The following is a 23445-nucleotide window of genomic DNA, read 5'->3' on the forward strand; positions in this document are numbered from 1 at the left end:
GAATTGTTATAGCGATTAGCCACGAAAACGCATTTTTTAAAAAGGTATCCTGTGCATGTTTACTCGGAAGTAAGCCCAACTGTTTGAGGAGAAAACGGACATAAGACTGCAGTCTACACGGGAATTAAATGTAGCCATGATTTGGGAGGGGGACTTCCTTCTGACTACTGGGGAAGTAAAGTAAAAGAAAATTTAGCAGGGCGGAGCTGCAGTTTGCTGCGCGCTTACTTACAAGTAGACCCCATTGTTTACGACGAGTTTTACTTCTGAGATTGCAGCATTGCAGCCCCGAAGCGATCCGCCTGCAGGTAAATCCCACTGAATGGGGTCTGAACAGCCACGATTCTTGACCTGTTCACAACGCTCTCCCCTGACCCAGACATCCGAGTGAGGTTTACAGAAACCGGAACCGGTGAAATGATGGCTTTTGTGGGCTTTTGGATCTCACAGAACTCCCAGTTGGGGAAAGGGGGGAGTGAAACCTCCGATTGGCTTCAATTAATTTCTTCAGGGTGGACAGGAGCTTTTCTTCATTCCTGAAAAGAGGACCTTTAAAAAGATGCTCTTGAATGGGGCCCCAAAGTTCCCACTCTACCAACGTCTTTGACAGGTAGAAGTCTGGCAGGTAGAGTAATTTCACCAGCTGGGAATCTTACAGAGTTTCTCTTTCCAACAGCCGCCCTGGAGAACCTGCCGTGTGCTCAGCCCGGAGGCTGCCAGATGATCTCTCCAGGATCCGCCACGAGGAGTCTGAGAGCCCGCGAAGGGGCGGGGGGGGGAGTAAAATTCAAAGAGGAATGTCTTGCGCGGGGGGAGGGTGAGAGGGAAGCGCGGTGGCTGAGCTGGTTTCTGCGCAGGCGCCGGGCTCTTCCTCCCCGCGCGCCCAGGTGGAGCGCCTTGGCCGGGGACTTCAGTCCAGGAGGCAGCTGCCAACCGTGTCCGGCGACCCCTCCTCGAATGGCTCTGCTGGGCAGGCTCGATTGGCAGGTAAGTTTCCGGGGGGGGGGGGGGAAAGAGAGGTGAACTTGGGGCAGGTGGCAGAGACTGAGAAGGGCGAGGATCGGGCCCCGGTGCCGGAGTCAAAGGCTTGCCTTGAAGTCTCCCATGCGATCCTCCTGCGTAAAGTTGACTCAGTTGAGTGGGTTGCGGTTGTGCAACGCTGGGCGGAGTGGCTCCAGTGGAGATCCACTGGGATCCGGGAGTTTGGACTGGAGGCGATCCTCCGAAAAGTGCGCTGTCAGCAGAAATTGCTGCCTTGGGGAGGAGATTGGGGAGGAAGGGTCCGAGGGGCTCGGGGTCTTGCTGGGACTTGTGTGTGTGTGTGTGGGGGGGGCGTTCTCAGGTGCCTTCAAAGCACGTGGAACCAGACTGATGCGATCCAATTCTTCTGAAGGGGGCTGGTCGCCGAGCAGGACTGCGCTCCTCCAATGCACCCTTCCTCGTGGTGGTGGTGGGGGGGAGGTCATTGGCGCAGCCCGATCCCGGGTAGCGTTACTCCGAAACAAACCCGCGCAGCGCCAGGGGGTTTCCTGCCAAGTAACTAGGCACGGGGGGGGGGGGGGGGGGGGCTGTTAACTTCCAAAGTCCTTAGCTAGGCCTAAGATGTCGTGGGTAAGAGGCGCTAAAAACGCCGCGATCCCTAACTGGATTAAGCTGGAATCCTGGAAGCCGACGTGGGTCTCGCGATCTCCTGAGTCTTAAATTGGGGGAAAGCCGGCGTTTAAACAACAACAACGACTGGGTTTGCTCGGGGGTGGGGGGGGGGGGGGCAGAGAGTTTGGGATTGCCTGGAGCTGCTGAGCTAAGCTGCCGGATGACAGCTACGAAGGGCTTGGAGCCAAAGCGGGTTGGGTGCCAAGGGGTCTCGAGCCCACCCCCCCAGCCCCATTTGGAGAGCTCGGCGCAAAAACTGCAGCCGGGGATCCCGAACTCTCCCCAGCTGCTCCTGCGCGCATCCACAACGCGGAAGGGGCTTCTCGCCCCCTCGTGGCGCACGGATGGCCACTTGCTGCCGCGGTCGGCGCTTCCCCGAGAAGGCAAGCCGGCCTCGGCGCCTAAGCCGGGGGCAGCTTCGGGCTCAGAAAGGTCTCCTCGCTTCCCCGCAGTCGGCGGCGGCGGCGGCGATCGGCTTAACACGTTCCGGGGTTGCCACCCTCTGACCTGCGCTGGTAACGACAGGAAACTTCGTAGGAAGAGGCTGTTTTCCACAACCGCGGCGGAAACTATTTCGTTTTCTAAAGTTGTCACAAGAAAATCTGCGTGAGGAGGGGAGGTCCCGCCACTAAAACCTGTGTGTGTGTGTGTGTGTGTGTGTGTGTGTGTGTGTGTGTGTGTTGTCGTGGTAGCGGGGGTTTAGTATGTTAGGTCCCACTCACCGGACCTAACTATCCCTGTCAGTATGTTAAGCAGGCCTTTTGGGGATATTTGTTCAGGCGTCCAGGAGCCACAAGGCTCTTAAGTCATACCCCCCCCCACCCCTAAAAACAACAGCCCGATTTCAGAATAAGCCTGGACCAGGTGGCATCTCTCTGCACCGGGCCTGGCACTCGCTTGGGCACCATCTACACGAATATAGGTGGCCTTGCTGAGCTCGGATCGATTGGGGAGGTGGCCTTTACTAAACAGGTCGATTGGGAAGCAAGTCCCATTTTATTCAATGAGGCTGACTCCCAGGAAGGCTTGCAGCCCTAGAGGCCACCGGAGTTCCTCTTCCAGCAAATGATCCAAAAAGAGAGATATTCCCCCCCCCTCCCCCGTTTTCTGACATGATATCCGGGACCATGTAAGATTCAGGAAGAGGGAGATAGTTTGCCAGGTTCTCGTGCCTTCTCCCAAATTTCAGCCCCATTCCTGGCCTGCGATCCTGGGCACACTTAGGCTCATTCCGCACACGCAAAATAATGCACTTTCAAGCTGCTTTCACAACTGTTTTTGCCATTCCGCACAGCTTCAAAGAGCCCTGAAAGCAGCTTGAAAGTGCATTATTCTGCGTGTGCGGAATGAGCCTTACTTGGGAGCAAGCCCCTTTGAATGCCAGCCAGCACGCCGCAGATGTCATTTAAGAATAGGGGCGCCTCCCCCCTCCCAGCCCCGTCTTTGACACCCAACTGGGATTTAATCCCGCCCAAAGGCGCTGCCATTTCTGGTAATCCGACGCCACCGGACCTCAGCATCAAGTTGGGCACCCCAAAGAGTCAAATCCTTTTGATGATGGGGGAAAAGAAGACGTTTCTCTTGGCAGATTCACTGGGGTTTACAGTCGACTTTTGCCCTGTCTGCTCGGAAGTATATTTCGGAGGGTTAACCGGATTGGTCTGCAGTAGAACAGGTCGATCTGAATCCAGTAGCACAAGACCAAAACAATTAAAATTAAAGTGTCAGGGTTCAAGTTTTGGAGAGTCACAACTTCCTTGGCCAGACGCATTAAAATAGAAGTGGAGATCTCTGCGGCCGCGTCTGATGAAGAGAGCTGTGACTCTGGAAAGCTTACACACCCCGAAACTCTTGTTCATCTCCAAAGTACTGCAGGACTCCGATCTAACTGTTCAGAAATCAGTTTTGCTGGTCTTCCGCATTTACAGAACAATCCTCAAATCACCTTCCCGGGAGTAAGTTCCATTGAATAGACTGCAGAAGCATTCTGAGTAGACCTTGTGAAGATTGCCCTCTTACTCTCTAGTCACCGCGACTGAGTGCAGGCCTCACCTAAAATATAACTCAGGTATTGAGAATTTCACCTTCCCCCCCCCCCGCCCACCTCCTCCCACCGCATACCTGAATCTTTCGAACTACAAAAAATCGCCCCTTTAGCTATTATGGGCTGCTGGAATCGACTGGGCTGTCTCATCTCGGACATCTGAAGGTGTTTTAAGTTTGCAAAACCTGGCACGGGGGGCTGTTAACTTTAATAGTAAAAGCTCAGGCCGGCAGGATCCAGGTGCGATTCCGTTGCGCGCCGCTGCCGTGTAATCCGAATTGCTTTGCCAAGTAAGAAGAGACAGTTCCGGAGAGAGAACAGGGTGTTAGAAATCTTCCCAGGAGCCTGGCGCGGCGCCCTTAAAAGCTGGGCCAGAGATCTTATTCCGACCGGAAGGACCGGGGGGGGGGGGGGTCCCAGGAAGCGGCCGCCAGCCAAAGGTGCTGCTTCGTCTTTAAACCGACTTTAAACCGGCGCAGTAATGTCGGCTTCATGCTGGTGGAGAGACCAATAAAGGAGGCCTGAGCATCTCCCCGTCTTGGTGTTTGGATCTTGGGTGGGCTCCGCAGCTTGGACCCCTGAGGAAAGAAGTCCCAGGGGGTTAGATGTTGAAAGGACCCTCCTGGGTGCTGCTCTTGGCCCCGCTGCTGCTCTTGGGAGGGGGGATTTGCCCCCCAAGGGTGAAGGCAAGCAACATTCAAACAGGGCTGTGGGGGCTACCCTCGAAATGTCAAACTGCATCGTGGTGGAGCCGCAGACAGATTTTCCACGCTGTCAAAAGATCTTTTTCTCAGACTCCCCGCGGGGGTGTGGGAAGCGGCGTTGGCTTCCGCGGAGCTTGCTCGCGAGTAGGCCTATGTGTCGCCGATTTGCAAGGGCTGTTGCAATCCGTGCGGGGGTGGTCGTCGCCTGGGAGGTGCTTTGGGTGGCCACGGGTTCAGCTTTCGGACTGTGCTGTGCGTGGGTTTTAAATAACTTTAAGCTTCGATGCGGTTTAATCCCCGGGGATTAGGGATCCGGTTCCTTTCTAGCTAGATGAAGTTGGGGCTCCCGGGATTCGAACGTAGCGGGAGTTTTTCGTGGCGGAACCGAATCCGAGTGACTGTAAAGTTTGGTGCGGAATTCCTAATTCGCTTGTGACCATTTTGCTTCCTGGATGGGCAACTCATACAGTAGAATCTTATGGTTTGGCTAAAGTAATCGTGCAACTTGACAACTCGCCCTCCCTGTGTCCCCCCCGCCCCCAATACACACTCCTGTTTCCCGCAATTCTGCACGAACGGGCAATAGGCCCACTGAAGTCGGCGCAGCAAAGACAGCTGTCGCCCTTCCAAGCTCCAACCTTTGCATCTTTACTCAGAAGGAATCCTGTTCTCCTCAATAGAAGCTGCGGGTAGAAAATCTGTAGGCTCAGCTGAGCTAGAGTTCTTATGCACTTTTCCAAGGTAAATCTTCGATATGTCGTTGAAAATGGACGGGATTGAAATCTAGCGGATGCAAAACGTAGGGAAATCAATTTTGGGACAGTCTGTTCTAGAAAGCCCCACCTCTATCTTTTAAAAAAATATCCAGGGAATGATCCCCCCCCCCCCGCTCTGGCCAGGTAAGGAAAAGAGACTCCGGAATTTCAAAATGTTGGAAGAGGCCCCCCCCCCCCAACTTTAGCAATTTACGACCCCAAATGTAGTTCCTCTAAAAGTTTCAATTCGGATTCCCTCTCCCCTTCAGAATTCAGGTCGTCGGCAGGCACCATTTAGCCGGCTGCAAATCCAGGCGCCTGGAACACGTGTTGTCCCGTCCCTTTTGGAAGGTTACCTGTAACCTTTTCCTGAGGTCGACGTGCCCAGCCTTCCCAACGCCAAATCGCCTCTTTTGTGGTAAGGGCGGGTGCTGGGGCCCCTGCTGCTGGGCCTCATTGGCTGCCATGAGTCAGCACCTGCGCGCCAGATTGACAGGTCACCCAACCCCAGAGAAGAGCCGCTCGGCCATCAGCTGTTTTGGGTGGGAAATCTCCTACCTGGTCAGTTTCATTCGCTGGGTCAGTTTCCAAGCGAGGGGGGGGGGGAAAGAAAGCTCAGTTTCCAAGCGAGGGGAGAGAAAGCTCTGGATGCACCCCCAATCCCCTCTGCTGGCCTTTTTGCAGACCCTCGAGGTTTTAAGCTCTCCAAGCCCCGGGGGCCGGGGGCCGGGGGCCGGGGGGGGGGGGGAGAGGAGGAGTATCAAAACAAACCGTCCCATATTATGGTAGAGCTGCCACGTGGCAGTTTCCAGGGGGAAACCAAGGAACCCCCCCCCCCTTGCGTCACCCTAAACAAACACTTCCTTGTCATGCAAATCAATAACTCTCTAACGACTTGCCAACAACTCCCCTGAAGTGTCTTCTTTGCCCTCTACTGGAGAGGTGGGGGCCCCCCACTGGAACCGGTGGGCTCTGGCCCTCGGTTTCCTCTACAGATACAAGGGTTTGAAAAGGCAGGGTTCGGCCTGGAAAGATCCCGGGAGGTGGAAAGTTTTGAAAATCAAAAACAAGGAGCCCACCCTGGCAAGCAAACGGCCCCCGTCGCCTTCCAAGATTTGTGGTAGATCTGAAAGGAACTTTTGCATCTGAAGCAATTCTGCAAACACTCCCGTCCAGAAAGGCTTGAGTGGAGCAGAAATATGGTACAATCCGTTGCAGCCCAAAAATTAACCTGGGGATCCTGGGGGCATAGAATCATAGAGTTGGGAGAGACCACAAGGGCCATCAAGTCCAACCCCCTGCAGTGCAGGAAGCCACAACCAAAGCACTCTTGACAGATGGCCATCCAGCCTCTCTTTAAAAAACCTCCACCACACTCCGACACGGAATTAGAAACTTCTCCCCTGGTTGCTGCGTTTGGAATAAGCAGGGCCCTTCCTTAAACGCCCCACACTGCAATAGCCAGAAGCCTTGGGCAGGGTGGTTTGGAACCAAGTCCCAGTGATCCCAGCAGGGCCTTGATCCCGAGTTAGCCAGGATCATTTGTGTGTCGACTCGGGACAGACCCCCAAATCCTGACAGGAAGCACTAACTGATCACAAACGTTTCTGCGCAAAAAGGGGGCCACCCTGTGGTTTCAGCGAACTCGGTTGACCAGTCGAAGGGTGGTTATAGGGGAAAGAAGTAAAGGCGTGTGATTGCAATGGAGATCGCGATCCAAGGGGTTATTTTAACGCGTCGTTGTGACCCGAGAAAGGGTTTTGGGGGTGGGGGATGGGAGACAGCTGCCCTCCCCTGTGTGAGGGTCCTTCTCCCCAGGAAATCCGCGCGGCCGTGGGGAAAGGGCATGGGCCGATCCTTTGTTTACCTGCAAACCCCATCTTTTGAATATTTATTATGATGCGAAGTGAATGTCGCCATCTGATCAACCCACGCCAGGGCGCAAAAGGGTTGCCGGAAGGACTCTCTCTGCTGGTTATTCCGGCGAGGGAAAGAAAAGACCTCTCGGGGAGTTCGGTACAATTGGGGAAAAGCCCCCCCCCCCCGGGTTTCCCAAGGCCCCGCGGCTCGCGGCAGGTTCACAGCCCCCCAAGCCAATGGGGCTCCCGCCCAGGCATAGGACCGCAGCCATTGGGCCTGATTGCCGCAGTCCAGCAAGCAGCTAAGTCCACAGGCTAACAATTCCGGCGCTGAGCATTTTGGAAAGGGGCCTCCCAGGTCCCAGGCGCGGTTGACCCGGGAGAAAGCCCCCGGGGGCTGAACTGCTGGGGGCTGAAAACTTTCTCGGCGTTTGCCGGGCCGGAGGAAGAGCCCGGTGGCCCTTTAGAGACTAACCCCGTTTCATGCAGCTCTCCGCCTCCTGGGGCATTTGAGTCCTCTCGGGAACACCTGATGGGAGAGAGACTCGTCTGCCACAATCCCGCTGTCAGCCAAAGCGGCCTCGCATCTGAAAGGGCAGCCGGATTCTCTGGAGGCAGACCGGGCTGGTCCTGGCGGAGGGCGAGCTTTTCCACGCTTAAGTGGTTTAAAACTACTTTTAAGGGGGGTCTTGAGACCCTGCGTTCTTAAGGAGCGGTCCAGTGTGGACCGATTCACACTTCCGAGCCCCTTAGATTTTTGGGGGTGGGGGTGGAGGTGGGGTGGGAGGGTGCCCTTATTTCCAATCTTGTTTCACTCCCCGCCACCGTCCACCAACTCGGCGTGTCAAAAGGCTGCCTCTCTGTGGCGTCCTCTCCTGGCCAGCGAAGGGTTAATTTTGGTGGGCCCTTCTCCACGCCCACCCACCCCCCCTTCCAAACCACAGCCAGGAGCCCCATCCGGCGTCCAGGCCGGCCTGCCAGTGGTCCTCCCCGGCCAGCCACCGAGCGCTTCCCCAGCCGGCCTGCCTCTCTCCCAGCCGCGCGTGGGGCGCCCTCGGGCAACCCTGGCGTCCGCCCTGGCGCGCCGCGTGTGCCCCCGGGAGGCGGGGCTTCGTCGGCCCGGCCGCCATTGGCTGCCCGGGCGCCGCCTGCCGGGGAAAGCCGAGCCGTCCCCGGGGGCGGAGCTATGCTAATGCGAGTGCCATTAAGGGTGGCGGGGCCAAGGGAAAGCTCAGTGACCATCTCCCGGCCAGAGACCCGCGTCGCCTCCGCCTGCCTCTATGCCTGGCCGCCCGAGCAGCCCATAGCAGGGGGGAGAGGCGCTCTGAGCCGCCGCCGCCGCTCTTGGATTTACCCGACCCGAGGCTGGGACAGGCTCCCCCCTCCCCTCCTGGCACCGTCTGTCCCTGGGGTTTCTAGATACATAGATACATTTTTTTCTTTAAAAAAAGAAAAGAAATCGTGTCTACTTTTTATTTTTGGAGATACTGGACGCCATGTTGTGGAAACTAGCAGACAATGTCAAGTACGAAGAGGACTGCGAGGTGAGAGAGCTCAGAGCCCGGGATGCGTCTGGGCGGGGTGGGCAGTTTTCTCCCCTGCTGGGATTCGAACCCGCGAATCCATGGGCCAGCGCGAGAAGCGGCGGGTTGGGGGAAGCCGAGCAGCCTGGGCAGCTCCTTCCCACCCCGGTACCGTCTCCCTTAGGCTGTCACCTGCTTACCTGGTTCCTGCGGGTGCCTTCCTTCCTTCCTACCCAGGCGAATCTGGCCAAGTGAGTTGGGGGTAGTCAGCGGAGGGACCGGGCCTTCTTCCGATATTGGGGGCGCGGGGGCTGAGTTCCGACCTAGTAGGGTCCTTGCTAAAATCTGCTTCATCTAATGCCCCCCCCCCCCTTTTGTCCGTTTCTCAGCGCTTCTCCACGGGGACGACGGGTCTTGCTCCGAATCGCTTTTAAAACTGCAGACGGTGCAGCCCAATGAAACGAGCGTGGCGACACTTAACGCGTGTTCACTCGGAAGTGAGTGTCGGAGAGTTCCGCAGGAGTTCTCTCCTTCGGAATAGCAGTGCAGGCAAATGTCATGTCTGGATCCTCTTGATCCGCTGCGCGCGCGCTGAGTGGGTCCCTTCTTCCCCCTCGAGATCCAGCCCAGTTGCCCCCTTCGATTTGATCCTTTCTTTGGCGTGCGGATTCGCCGGACCGCCTTTCTCGGTTCGGATCCCGCCCGTTGGATAGGAAGTCCCACGGAACCGCGTGGCTCTTGCCTCCGAGAAAGGGCGCGCGGGTCCCACCGCCGGCGCCTTGGGGAGGAAGGGGCCGCCTCTCGTCTCCCAGACGGTTGAGACACCCTTCCCCGGTTGCTTCCTGCAGGGAGAGGTCCTGAGTCACCGAGGGCGCCGCCCCGGGCTTCCCCCCACCCACCCCCAGTGAGACTTAGTTTCAGACGCCCCCAGGATCCGGTCCGATTTGCGCAGCGCTGCGTGTGAAACGAGCCTCCCGTGGGGCTTCACTCTCCATCTCACAACCCCCGGTAAAGTCGGGCTGCAACAGAGATTTGCGTCCTACAAAGAATAGTATCCTACGCGGAGTAAGATTCTCCGCTCTCCTTTCTCCGAGCGCTGCGTTCCCATCAACGCCAAGGAGGAGCTCTTCTTTTTGCCTTGCAGAGGGGGATGAAACTCTGGGTAGGAGCTCCTCGGGAGGAGGAACCGCGGCGACCCAGCCGCACTCCGGAGAGCGTTGACTCCGGAGTAAGTCCCTGGGCCTTTCGCGGTGTTTTGCTCCTCCGTGTGCAGAGCGAGTGCAGTGCTGTGCAGGAACAGGCTGGGATGAGAATCACATACGCTTTCTCGGAAGTAACGGTTACTGCTGGGGTAACCGGGCGGTGGATCGCAGCCCCCTGTCCCCTCCGGCGAAAGCAAAGCGCACTCCTTATACCGCCCTAAAGAATCTCGAGCGGATTCCGCATGGGCCAAAAACAGTGGTGCGAAAACAATGTAAAAGGGTTTACATCATTTTCACACCGTTTCCACGCCGCTGTTTTTTGGCCCGTGCGGAATCCGCCTTACTCCAGGCCACGCGAAAGAATCGCACTTTTCAGACCACACTGGAGAATCGCAACTCGTGTGCCGTTCGATAGTGATGTAGGTTTGCAGCGCAGTCCTGCGCAGAGTCACTCCATCAAAATGAATGGGGGGGGGGGCCCCGTCGTCTGGAGTAATTCTCCCCAGGACTGTACTGTTAAGTCTGTAAAGGTTCCCCCCACCCCCCAATGCCTTTTTACTTCTCCAAGTTAAGAGAAGCGATCGAGCAGGACTGACGAGCAGCGGAAGTGATTGATCCCCTGCAGCCCTCCCCCTCTCCTCTCCTCTCCTCCCCCCCCCCCCGTGGCAGTTTCCCTCTCCGGGGGAAAAACACACCCCAGGTAAACCTTCGCCCACTTGCGCGCAAGTCCGCCCACGGCTGGCCTGCCGGACGGGTTCTGCCGGCGGGGGAAAAAAGAAGGGAGGCTGGGCCATGAGGGCAGGAAAGGAGGTAGCCAGCAATGGCAGGCGGCGGCGCGCGCGTGTGTGTGTGTTATGGAGGGAGGGAGGGGGGGGGGGTTGGGAGAGCCGGGAGGCAGCGTAGCCACTCCCTTCCCAAGGGTAGCTTTTGAAAGACCTGGGTTGGCGGAAGGGGCTCCTGGCCCTTGAGCGACCCAGACAGGCCGCTGTCCAAACGGTGCAGCTATTCCACGTGGTTTCCACACCAAACAGAGGGGAAAGGTTAACACACACACACACACCCCGCCGCCCAGTTTTGCAGTTAACCAAACGACTCAGTCCTACACTCGTAACTAAGGCGGGTGGGTCTTGCTCTCAGGAGAGAGGGGGGCGCAGAATTGCAGTCCTGAAAACAGGCGAGGAGGTTTTGCAGGAGAGCAAGACAAGGGGTCCCTTGACGCTGTTCCCAAAAGCCATTCATTGAAGCCCTAGTTCGTTAAAAGCTTATATTTACCCTCGCTCAACACAGGCACGTTTCTCTTAACATCAGCTTTTCAGGGAGACTCAGGTTCGAATCCCCGCTTCTGCCACGGAAGCTCTCTAAGGCTCATTCCGCACACGCAGAATAATGCACTTTCAAGCTGCTTTCAGGGCTCTTTGAAGCTGTGCGGAATGGCAAAAACAGTTGTGAAAGCAGCTTGAAAGTGCATTATTTTGCGTGTGCGGAATGAGCCTAAGTGACCCTGGGCCAGTCTCTTTGCCTATCCTACCTCACAGGATTGGTGTGGATAAAATGAAGGAGAGGAGAATAATGTTAGCTGCTTCGACTCCCTGTTGGGGAGAAAGGTGGGATACGAACGAATTATAGCAATTTAAAAAAATAAACATTTCAGTGGTTTGTGGTATGCTTGAGGGGACTGCGAGCAGGAAGTTTGTGGTGGAATTTAATTCGTGTAAATGTGATTTCCCAAAGTGAAATACACTTCAAGGAATTGCAGGGAGCCTGGGCCCAATCCTGCGCATGCTTCTTCGGAAGTAGGCAGTGTGATTTATTCCTAGGGAAGATGTACACAAGATTACACCCCACAAACCACTCCATCCCTCTAAACCTTGAGGAGGGAGGGGGAGGCGGTCTTTGTGGGGTTGACTTTCGAGTAGGCCTGCATAATAAATAATGGCTGTTTGAGAGTCATAGTGTAATCCAGAACAGTTACTCCAGTCTAAACCCGTGGACTTAAACTGGAGTAACGTCGGTTCTGGATCGCACTGACAGTCCACAATGGTTAATTTGTCCCTTCCATCTTCCCCCTTGAAAATTTCGTAGAAATGCCGTCAGCATCAGGGTAGGTTCCACGTTGCAACGCAAGAATATTGATCTGGGCAGTGCACCCATGTTTAGAAATTATTATTACTATTATTACAACTGTTAACTGCTGCTGCTACTACTGAGCTTTGCAGGCCGTTTTGAGGTCTAGGAACCACTTAACTGGGTGCTGCAGGACTCCTGTTAGCCTCAGTGACTTTTAAGTCCTTGGAGGATTCCCAGACTTACTCGGAAGTAAGACTTGTGGCAGTGAAAGACTCCGGTTTAGCGCTGCAGCCCTGGGCCCCAGACGGCTTGGATCCAACAATCGGAGGAGCTCAAATGGGTGATGTTTCTGGAACTCTTTTGTGGAGATATAAATACATAAAATGCGGGGATGAATGTCGAGAGACCTCTTTGAGATCAGGAGTAAAGGCCCTGATCCGAAGGGAGGGAAGAGAGGGAAAGATTCTTGCGGCCTGAACCCAGAGAGAGAGAGAGAGAGAGAGAGAGAGAGAGAGAGAGAAATCCTTCCTCCGCGTAGACTTCAGCGGACCGCGTGTCCCCTTTTAGAACCTTATCCCGTTTGAAATCTATACAAAAGATAAAATTAGATGCCCGGTCTGTGATCTTGAGAGTAATCCCATTGGGCCGAGTGGGGTTGCTCCTACGTAAATGTAGCCAGCGGGTCTTGGAACCGTTTCTCCCGGACACGCTGGCCGGCGCGCTGGATTCGTTTCCGAATCGCAGGCTTGGATCCGGCCCTTTCTGGGTTTGGATCAGTCTCCAGCGGCCTTTCTGCCGTGCATCGGCTTCATCCGAGCCAAACTGTGCCGTTCGCGACGTTTTTACCTCGGGAAGAAATCCCAGTGGGATTTACTGCAATCGAAGCAAGCGTAGCAAGAAACCAAACCGGCTTTTCAACCCGGAAACAGGAATGGATGGTGTAAGAGTGCCTCTGAGCGTGAGCAGAGTGTTCGTTTTTTCTTGCCAGTCTTCCAGAGATAGTTTTCCGATGGGGGGGGGGGGGATAATTTGACATTTGAGGGGCTCGGGGCTTACAGCGCAGTTATTTCCAGAATTCCTCCCGGGTAAACCCGTGGGTTTCGACGAGACACGAGTAAAGCGGCGCAGGATCGCACTGTCGGCCAAACTAAACAGGAATCGCGGGGAGTCGTTAAGACGGCGACTGGGAAACCGCTTCCCTTGAAACTGACTTAGGAGTCAATTTCATAAGCGGGGTGCGCTCAGGAGTCAAAGGTGCGCAGGGTCTAGGTCTAAACTGTCAACACCGACTAGATGTAGCCCCCCCCCGCCCAAGTCAAGCTGCCTTCAGCCCCCCCATGCCCCCCCCGCGTTTGATCCTTTTGAAACTCCCCTCCCCCCCTCCATTGGTCACAGCTCCGCTTCCCCACCCTGTTGGGGTCCCCGTGGCGCTGGGCATTTTCCTCTGATTAACCCCCCCCCCTTATTGTCAGGAGCGAGGAAGCAAGAGCTGGGGGCCAAGGCGATTGAGCCCCCTGGAAAAGACTTCCTTTTGCCCCAAATATCTCTGCAAACGAAGTTTAGCCTGTGCTTTCCAGATTATATATTACTTTTTTAAAAAATATGTCCCCTTACTATTTTTGTAGGATGTTTTCATAGCCTTCCCCCCTCCTCCTCCTTTAACTGGCTTCCCTGGCCAGAGAGGTTATATTAAATTTTCAGTGCCCCCGGGAGGAAGAGGGCGGGGTTATGTTTAAATTAAGTCAGCCATGAGGACGGGCCAGGCGGGCTCAATAGAAAACAGGACTCCCAAAGAATACGAAGAACCACCGACAGCAGGCAAAGTAATGCGCAGATGTAATCTTTGCATGAAATCAGCAATAGCCCACTTTAATTCAAACGTTTAAGCCAAGCTTTAATTCAAACAAACAACGTGGAAATTGCTTCCTGTGATAGCCTGCTTTAATTCAAACCCTCCATTCAAACAGACAACACTGGAATGACTACTTGTTTCAGGCTGAACACTTTTAATTATATTTTTTCCTTATTTGTCCAGTATGATGGAAAGGAGGAAAATGACCACTTCGTTATTGGGAGTCTTTAGTTTTTCTTTTTCAACAGCTGGAGGAAAAAGAACAAAATTATAGCATCTCAGGTGTGCATATTTTGATTTGTTCCTCTCTCTTGAAAGGTAGAGGAAAGTTCAACCTCGTTTCCTATAGTGAAAGGTTCTTTCCGTGAGTCTGGCGAAACTGATTTCTTAAGACTTGCAAAAATAATCACATGGAAGTCCTAAAATTGTATGAGCCAGTCAGGTCTGTTTGAAATCAGTGGGATTTGCTTCCACTAAAGCATGCTGTGGTCTGACTGCTTTTAAAAACAAGACTTCAGACCTAGGGTCCCAGGTGTGTTAGAGAGTGCTTGAACTTGGTAGGACTCAGTTATAAATAAATATCTACAACTGGACAGGACATCATGTTATATTCTTTAGGACAAGTGTCTTTCTCCCTATTTTCTGGTCTTTCTCCCTATTTTCAGCTTTCCAGTCAGTCCACAGGGTTGTTCATCAGGGAGGGTCACTGTGTGAGTTGGCAGTAAATTGGATTAAAACTAGGATGCTGGAGTTGAAGTTGGGGTGATGGATTGGATCTGTTTACCTTGGTGTGCAATGCTGGATATTTGTGGGCATTTCAATGGACCCATTCCCTTTCTCGAATACATGACCCTTGCTATTCATTCCAGCTCAATTTCCAAATCGCTGCAGATTCAAAAAATGAAATTAAGGGAATTTCCCCCGTGTGTTTCCTTCTCCCTCCTGAGATTAGGTTGCAATCCTCAAGCAACAAACCCCGAGGAAATTCTGTTTCTTTCAAAGGGAGGCTGCTGGGAGCGGACCAAAGTTTTACGAGACGCTCTGCTCTTTTGACGCCAGCGGAGCAGTTTCAGACGAGATGGTTTCAGGATTACAGCAAAAAATCTCGGGTGAATCTGCCTAAAAGTTGACAAGGCTCCACCGCAATGCATGCTACACCCCACTCTGGAAAGCCCTCTGTGGCAATCCGGTTAATTACAATGGGAACGACTTCCAGGCCGTATCTCCACAGATCAAGCTGACTTTTGGAAGTGTAATGCTTCCACATGCTTTTCAAAATCAGTTCGCCAACCGAGGACGCCTGGTGTAGCCTCCCCCTGTTGTATTGTGCGTTCCTGCATTGCAGGGGGTTGGACTTGATGGCCCCTGTGGTCTCTTCCACCTACCTCACAGGGTGATTGTTGTGAGGGGGGAAGGGCAAGGAGATTGTAAGCCCCTTTGAGTCTCCTGCAGGAGAGAAGGGGGGGATATAAATCCAAACTCCTCCCCTTCTTCTCCTTCTTCTCCTTCTTCTCCTTCTCCTTCTCCTTCTTCTCCTTCTCCTCCTTCTCCTCCTTCTCCTCCTCCTTCTTCTTCTTCTTCTTCTTCTTCTTCTTCTTCTTCTTCTTCTTCTTCTTCTTCTTCTTCTTCTTCTTCTTCTTCTTCTTCTTCTTCTTCTTCTTCTTCTTCGATTCTATTTCTTAATGAACTGATTTGGAAAGAGAGGGAGAGAAATTGCCCCAACCCCTTGGTGTCTGGCAGGCTTAAAAGGTTGCCCTGGATGCCTCTGGGATTGGGGTCTAGGAGATCTCTCCCCACTCCAGGAAGAATGCACCCCACAGAATTTCTTCTCTTGACTGGCTGCCTGAACATTAGTCTCCCCCATCCCCCAACTTGGGCGTTCCTTGTACTGATCTGGCCTCTTTTCCTCTCCCCACAGGACCGCCATGACGGGAGCAGCAACGGGAATCCCAGATTACCCCATCTCTCTGCTGTCAGCCAGCACTTGTACAGCCCGGCTCCCCCGCTTTCTCACTCGGGGACCTCCGATTTCCAGCCCCCTTACTTCCCTCCCCCCTACCAGCCTTTGCCTTATTCGCAGTCCAGCGACCCTTATGCACACCTCGGGGATCCTTTCTCCATCAACCCGCTCCACCAGCCGCCTCCGCCTCCTCCCAATCAGCAGCAGACAGGCTGGCCCAGCCGTCAGACCAGCCAAGACCCGTCGGCCCTCTCCCACCATGTCCGGGCCGGTTTGGTCCCCCATCTCCCGGCTCTGGAAAGCGGCTCTGCCGGGGCGAGAAGGGAGACGTACCGGCGCTCTGAGCTGCTTCTGCCTCACAGCCATGGCCTGGATGCCTCCAGCCTGGCCGAGAACCTTGGCCTGCATGACATGACCCAACAGATGGAAGAGGTCCAGGTAAAGTTTCTGAGAACGAGGGTTGGGGGTTCCTGGCAAAAAGCGATGCTTGTGTTTTAGGCTATTACCCCTTGTGTAAGGACAGTGAGTTTGCCCAGGACTTCACGAACACAGCCTACATAGTGTCCTAAAGCAGGGGTGTCCAACTCCGGCGCTTTGGACATTCATGGACTACAATTCCCATCAGCCCCTGCTGGCATGGCCAATTGGGAATTGCAGTCCATGAACATCTGAAAGCACCAGAGTTGGACACCTCTGTCCTAAAGTGAGGGCTAATGTATTTAAAAAGGCAAAACTGGCTGTGTGAGAGCTATCATGGGCTGACCTATTCAGAACAGAGTCATGGGGGCAAATTCTATGTGGTATGGGCATTGTACAAGTTCATGGGTTTCTCCTCCATTGAAGCCACCCAAGTCCATTACTCCTAGAAATGTCATAATGTGACCTCCCATTGACAGAGCATAGTACTTCACGTATAGTTCAGCAATCCGAACAACCCAGAGAGGTAGGTTGGTATGATTCCCAAACTGTGAGGGAGGATAAAAACTGACAGAATCGTGTCATGCCCAAGGCTACTCCTGGGTTTGTTGGCAGAGGTGAGATTGGAGCTGGCTCTCTGTTCAGTCCCGTACTCCTTAGAGGAAAGCCCTCCTTCGTGGCATCCCGAAGGCATCTTTAACACCCCGCAGGGCCAGAGACTAAAATGGTACCAAAGAGACCCCATTGCATTGGTTATAGGTTTGAATCACTGGACTGCTTTTAAAAGTCTGTGGGTTATCACTGCTCTGGGGACGCCAAAGAGAAGCTGTACGTTGCAGGTTTCTTGCAGCAGCACTGAAACGGATTTTCTTCCCACACAAAAGAGGGCCTTCTACAAATATAAAGCATCTTGCAGGACACAGCCTTGGTATTGGAGTTTAGGGTCATTGGACCACAGAACCTAACAATATCTCTTGTTTCTAATCCCATGATCTAGCCATGTCACTACACTCCCAGGATATCAGAACCCTTATGCCTTGTGCACAATTTAGCAAATCCTAGTTCTCTGGTTGGCTAAACAGGGCATTTAAAACCTGCATATCTAAGCACATGTCCCAGGGAGTAAGCCCGTGTTAACCCAATGGTACTTAAAGCAAAGTAAACATTTGTGGCCTGCAAGCATGTTTACCCAGAAGTAAGCCCTACAGATTCCAAGGTGGCACACTTTCAAATAAGTATGCCTCGGAGCACAGCTTTAGAACTGGACTGCCAGTCTCAATTATTTCTTCGGTACGGCTAACTTCTGCTGAATTGCAGGCATTTTGGGGCTTCCCCTTTGAAAACTGAAGGGCTTCCTTTGGGTTTCCAGCTTAGGGCTGGAGCAGGGGTCTGCAACCTGCAGCTCTCCAGATGTTGATGGACTATAATTCCCATCAGCCCCTGCCACCATGGCTAATTGGCCATGGTGGCAGGGGCTGATGGAAATTGTAGTCCATGAACATCTGGAGAGCTGCAGGTTGCAAACCCCTGGGAGGTACAAGATGGCAGGAAACTTTTCACTGGGGTTTGCAAGGGTGGGGGCGAGTGGGTCATCCGTCTCCTTTCAGTTCTAAAATGATATTCTAAAAATTTCACATTCTCTTTCCAGAATGTGGAAGATCAACATTTATTAATGCATGACCAGACAGTCATTAGAAAAGGTCAGTAACTCTGTTCTGTTGTGGTTTTTTTTGCTTCCTTTTAAAAATAGTTGGCATTTTAACAAATAAAGGATAGCTTAATAGATTGTTTTGGTATCAGATTACCTTTCATGTGAATTTCTTTTCCCCTGATGGAAAAATTAAAAGAGTTTTCTCTTCAGGCTTTATGCTTGAGCTGGTATGATATCTGAGGCTGTTATTCTGCAACCCCTCGACTTCAAAGTAGGCAGACTAGATTTGGCCACAGTGTATATATGTTTACATAAGGACTTTGTTTTATGCAGGAAAAGCAATTTGTGTCCCATAAAATGGGTTTTAAAGGGGTTATTAAATTTTCTAGTGTTTCCTAGGAGCAATTAAAAGTTGAGCTTGCCGTGCCTGGGCAGAATTCGTCAATCTAGCATTATATATAAACCTACTGGTTCTTTTTGATGATCAAAAGCTGAGTCCACGGCAGTCACCTTTGCTGCTGAGTTAGCATATTAACCTGTGCCAGTTTTGCTTTGAGTATGTTGATCTTGGGAGATGTTCTATTAAGAATCTACCTACAGATGTGGAAAGTAACCAGCTGATGCTGCTGTAGGTGTATTTTTATCTTGAATTTGGTCGTAATGTGGTCCTTACTGGGTATCTGATACCCTTATATCCCTTCCAAAGGTGTGAGTGGATTTTTGCCTTTTAAAATATGAGAATTTTTAATAAGGAGGTTGGGAGCAAAATCTGTCTATAAAATTTTGCTCTCTTATTCTCTCACACACAAAGAACTATAACTTTCAAACACTAAAGAATCAGCAGGGACAAAAACTCATTCACACCTTTTAACTTGTGATGTCAATTTGCCTTGTTGGCTACAAGGAGTGGACAAGTCAGGAAATACTGAATATTGTAAAGAGTTTGATCCATCATTGGCCCAAAAGTTTGTTTAGCCGGTTCCTCCAATTTTTTTTTAAAAAGCCAAAACCTAATAAGTTTTCTCAGATGGGGGGGGGGGGGAGAGAAAATAAGTAAAACTGTGTCAAATTGGATTTTCTGAAATGGGAAGGAATGAGTTAACCTTGTAGCCCCTCCCCCCAAGCATGTCTAAATGGATGCTCAAAGGATTTGGTTAGGATTTATCTGCGCTGAAAAGCTTTCTTTGGTGGAATGTATAAGACAGAGGAGGGAAAAAGAGAGAAGTGAACTCCTGTGATTCTGCTACTGACACCCCTCCCCCACCAGTTTTGTAAAAAATCAAAGGGGATTTTTGTCTGAAAACTTTGGGATAATTGGGGTGGAGGGGGGAGGAGGACCCTTATGAGAAAAAACAGAAATGTTTTGCTGTAAACTCTGCTGATTGCAGAATTAGCTCAGGGCAGAAGTTTCTGTAATTGGTGTCAGTTTTACTCACTTGAGAATCTTCCTTCTCTATAAAATGTCTGGTTGTGGATGGCTTAACTGTTTCTTGCACTGATTTCTGGCAGCAGTTGCCCAGTGGAAGTAAATTTCTATGTATTTTTCTTCCTATTCCCTTACTGGAGTCTCCATAACCAGAAGAATTCCCCACTGTTTAAAAAATATGGTTTTTGTAGCATTAATGAAAGAGTTCTCTTCCTCATTAAAAAAATTTTTTAAGGAAAAGGGGGTATTATTTAGAAACTGAACGTTATTAATAGCTTGAATTTGACCTAGCCAAGCACTTGGTGTGAACTGTTACTTGAGAGTAAACCTCCTTAAGCACAGAATTGAACTGTAAACCTCATTGAGTAAGCAGGTGTTTAACTCTCAAGATCTGCCCTTTTTCAAGGACTACTTCAGAGGAGAGGCGGGCTTCATAACGAAAAAAACTTGAGCTTGGTGAAAAAGTCCTACCTGCTCCTAACGATGACACCTATTTGGGGTTCCTCTTAATGGGTTCATAAAACTCAGCGGATTTTATAATGTTTACAGCTAGTCTGTTAAGCTGACAAGCATTGGATTTCCCTAAGTGACGGGGATGAAAAAAGAAAAAGCAACGCCCTTCTCTTTCTGTCTATCTTGGGTTTCTAGGTCCCATTTCATTAACGAAAAACAATGCGTTAGGTCTCCCTTGTCAGAAAGACGGGCTGATTGGAGTCGTGATCAACCCCAACGAAGTGTTCTGTTCGGTTCCCGGACGGCTTTCTCTCCTGAGCTCCACGTCGAAATACAAAGTGACAGTAGCCGAAGTTCAAAGGCGGCTCTCCCCTCCTGAATGTCTGAACGCTTCTTTGCTGGGAGGAGTTCTCAGAAGGTAGGCCCCTCGCCATTTCTCTTTCTCTCTCTCCCCCCACAACCGTCCTGCTTGCCAACAGCATACCTGTGCAGCAAGAAGGCCCAGCAATATGACACTGAGCTGTTTTTATCCTCCAATCATGTTATGGCTTTGCGGGCGTGGGTGGGGTGGGCACTGCATCCTAATAGAGTTTATTTCCGAGTTTCTGTTCTGTCTCTTTAGCACCCTCTCAGCTTCCAGAAATGGTGCTATTAACAGTTCTGGAATGAATCCTCATCTCTCCCCACCCCCCCTCTTATATATTCTTCACAATTGACAGAGCTGCTTAAACCTATTGTTTCGCAGTTCTTCTGTACTAAGTGTTCTCTGGTTTTTAATGGGGTATTGTTTAATGGATGGCTCATGCTAGCCAGACCTTGTCAGATCTTGGAAGCTACGCAGGGTCAACCCTGGCTAGTACTTGGATGGGGGACCACCAGTGAGCCCCAGGGTTCCTACATGGAGGCAGGCAATGACTAGCCAACCCCGAACCTCTTGTTTTGAAAACCCCAAGGGGTTGCCGTAAATTGGCTGTGATGTGACGGCACGTTCTGCCACCAGGAGAACAAAATTACTCCTCTTTCACAACAGTTTTGATGTGCAGAAACCAGCAGGTGAAATTGCTGTCATGATGCAAACATCAGTGCTGGCTAATGTAAGCACGTTCAGCTGCTGTTAAAGGTGCCCCTGCAGGGGCTACTTGTAAAGCTGGCAATCTTTCTGTAGGGAGAGCAAGGTCTCTTGCTATGGATCTAACCATCTTTCCCATTGGTGAAAATGGGAAGAGGCAATCCATTTGACCAGCTAAAAACTGTCAGGAAGCCGGGGTCCTGTGTGGACAGAAGTCACGTGGGACAGATTCTGTAATGGGAAGGGGCTCTGTGTGTGTGTGTGTGTGTGTGTGTGTGTGTGTGTGTGTGAGTGAGTGAGTGAGTGAGTGAGTGAGTGAGTGAGTGAGTGAGTGAGTGAGTGAGTGAGTGAGTGAGTGTGTGAGTGTGTGAGTGAGTGAGTGAATGGAAAAGTTGACTGGATCCAACTCCCTCAAAAACACTGTGGGGCTGGCTATGGAGAACATGGGAACCAGGGATGTAGGTACACTTTAGGATGAATAGATTACTGGAAGTTTGAAACCTTGATCTGGATGGCCCAGGTTAGTCTGATATCCTCAAATCTCAGATGTTACACAGGGCCAGTCCTGGCTAGTACTTGGATGGGAAGCAGCTGTGGAATACCAGGCTTACCATGTAAAGGAAAGCGATGGCAAACTATCTCTGTTTTGGCTCTTGCCTTAAAAACCCTGTGGGGTCACCAGAAGTCAGCTGTCACTTGATGACACTTTACACACAGAGAAAGGTTTTTGAAACAGGGGAGGGGAAGGGAAATGCAGCCTCTTCTGAAGAACACTGGATTTCAGTGGACTGTATAGTTTTCATGTTAAGAAATTAGGTTTTGCACATTTGGCTAATACCTGCTTGTTCATTTACACACACCCTCCCCCACCCACAAAGGTCTTTCAATGCTTTGGGAGGTTTAATTTTCATTCTGTCCCCCCCCCCCTGCAATTTGGCCTGATGTTGGGCTGCATGCGGGCAAAGAAAAAAAAAGTGTCTTCTGTCTCTCGCTCTTTTTGATCTTGGTTTCTGATGTTTATGTGGTGGAGCGTTAAAAAGTAGGTCAAATCTTGTTGTTCCCCCCCCCTCCCCCCAAGCCGTATTGAATGTCAGCAACTTGTATTTTCCAAATTGCTTTGAAATGTGGCCGCTTTAAAAAAAATACTGCTAAATAACAGCCCGCTCTGTCTTTCTCTCCTTCCCTTCCCCGCCCCCCCCGCCCCATTACAGAGCCAAATCTAAAAACGGAGGCCGCTCATTAAGGGAGAAGCTGGACAAAATCGGTCTGAATCTTCCTGCAGGCAGAAGGAAAGCGGCAAATGTGACGTTACTGACATCGTTGGTGGAAGGTCAGTCTTTTTTTTAAAAAAAGTATCCCCCAGATCTTCTTTGGGCAAAAGATAAAGATAATTGGAAGACCAAATGAAGGTGTCCTCTTTAATAATTAGGCTGATTTAAGAGACGAACAACAAATAAATAATCCTTGAGAGCTACAACCGCTGCGAGGCTGCTGTCCAGTGAAGCCATGCAAAATGTTGGTTGTGTGTTTTACATCTGTGCAGATGTTTGTGATGAAGGTTACAGATGTTATATGGTCTGCATTTGTGGGATGAAATTGTGCCACAGGTTATGGTGGGGAAGCTTCCCTGACAGTCCCAAGTTAGAAATGGAATCAGTAGGCATACATGTTTGCCATAAGAGCTTGGTCCAGCACAGCTAAAATTGAGTTCGCTAGCACCTTAGAGACCAACAAGATTTTCATGGTATAAGTAAAATCTCCCTTCATCAGATACAAGTAGGAATGGAGGTATCCCATCACTTATATCCCAGTCTGAGCGTGGGAATGGCCTTGCCAAGAAAAGAGTCAGAATGCAGAGGTACAATGTAGAATGCAACCAGCTTTATTAGAGCAGAGGAGAAACGCTTAGGGGCAGAAAATTAGCATCCGTAGTGAGATAAGGTTCTTATCTCCCTGTTCAACCTTGGAGTGGTCCATTGTTCTGAACTTGTGAATTAACTCAAGGTCAGCAATCTCTGCATTGTAATCACCCTTTGAAGCACCTCTGTTTGAGGACTTCAGCCTAGACTTCAGGTTAAAAGCCTAGCTGTCTAAAATAGTACTGGTTTAATTTTTATTTACCACCACCTTGTGTCTAGTTATTGGCATTTATGCCCCATTTCTTGATGATGGGAACCGAAAGTTACTTCCATTGTTCTCTCCTCCTCTATTTTGTCCTTCCAGCGACAACCCTGTGAAGCAGGCTGGACTGAGAGAGTCTGGGGTCACTTCATGGGCTTCCATAGCACAATGGGGATTTGAGCCTGGCTCTCCCTGATTCTAGTTTGACACTCTTGCACCCCTTCATCTTCTATAACAGTGGTGGCGAACCTTTGGCATTCCTGATGTTATGGACTACAATTCCCATCAGCCACTGCCAGCATGGCCAATTGGCCATGCTGGCAGGGGCTGATGGGAATTGTAGTCCATAACATCTGGAGTGCCAAAGATTCACCACCACGGCTCTATAAGGTCAGCTCACGGTTAAAAATCTAGAATATGCCTTTTATTCCTGAAAACCTACAGGAGTCTTTCTCTTTTAATAGGTGAGATACCCTCTCCTCTTTTTCTGAACTAAAACTGGATATTCATAGGCATCAAGTTTCCTTTTTGGGTGTAAGAGGTGGGAGATCCTGGGCTGTAAATCATGCAGAGGAGCAGCAGGCAACCCCTTTCCCAGCAGAGAGGGGGCCTTCCTGTAGCTTCAGATGCTCCTTCATAGGAGTGGGGTGGGGAGTCTGCTCCCAGCAGCCAGCCCCCCTTTCACTTTG

General features: G+C 51.4%; 1 protein-coding gene across 3 annotated transcripts in view; it reads left to right on the plus strand.

Annotated features, from left to right (window-relative positions):
* The first annotated feature begins 863 nt into the window (after positions 1–863).
* TFAP2C (transcription factor AP-2 gamma) overlaps positions 864–23445 on the plus strand; it is a 35134-nt gene continuing 12552 nt past the window's right edge. The window contains exons 1-5 of one of the 3 annotated variants that reach the window (XM_048498119.1): positions 864–987; positions 15578–16057; positions 17685–17736; positions 19762–19984; positions 21847–21965. In XM_048498119.1, coding sequence (XP_048354076.1) covers positions 958–987; positions 15578–16057; positions 17685–17736; positions 19762–19984; positions 21847–21965 — 904 coding nt within the window. In that variant the 5' untranslated portion in view covers positions 864–957. Of the gene's footprint in view, positions 988–8238; positions 8560–15577; positions 16058–17684; positions 17737–19761; positions 19985–21846; positions 21966–23445 lie in introns of those variants that run through there. The other 2 variants (XM_048498118.1, XM_048498120.1) reach the window with 2 other exon arrangements.

The sequence above is a fragment of the Sphaerodactylus townsendi genome, linkage group LG05 (genome assembly GCF_021028975.2).
Source record: "Sphaerodactylus townsendi isolate TG3544 linkage group LG05, MPM_Stown_v2.3, whole genome shotgun sequence".
NCBI lineage: Eukaryota > Metazoa > Chordata > Lepidosauria > Squamata > Sphaerodactylidae > Sphaerodactylus > Sphaerodactylus townsendi.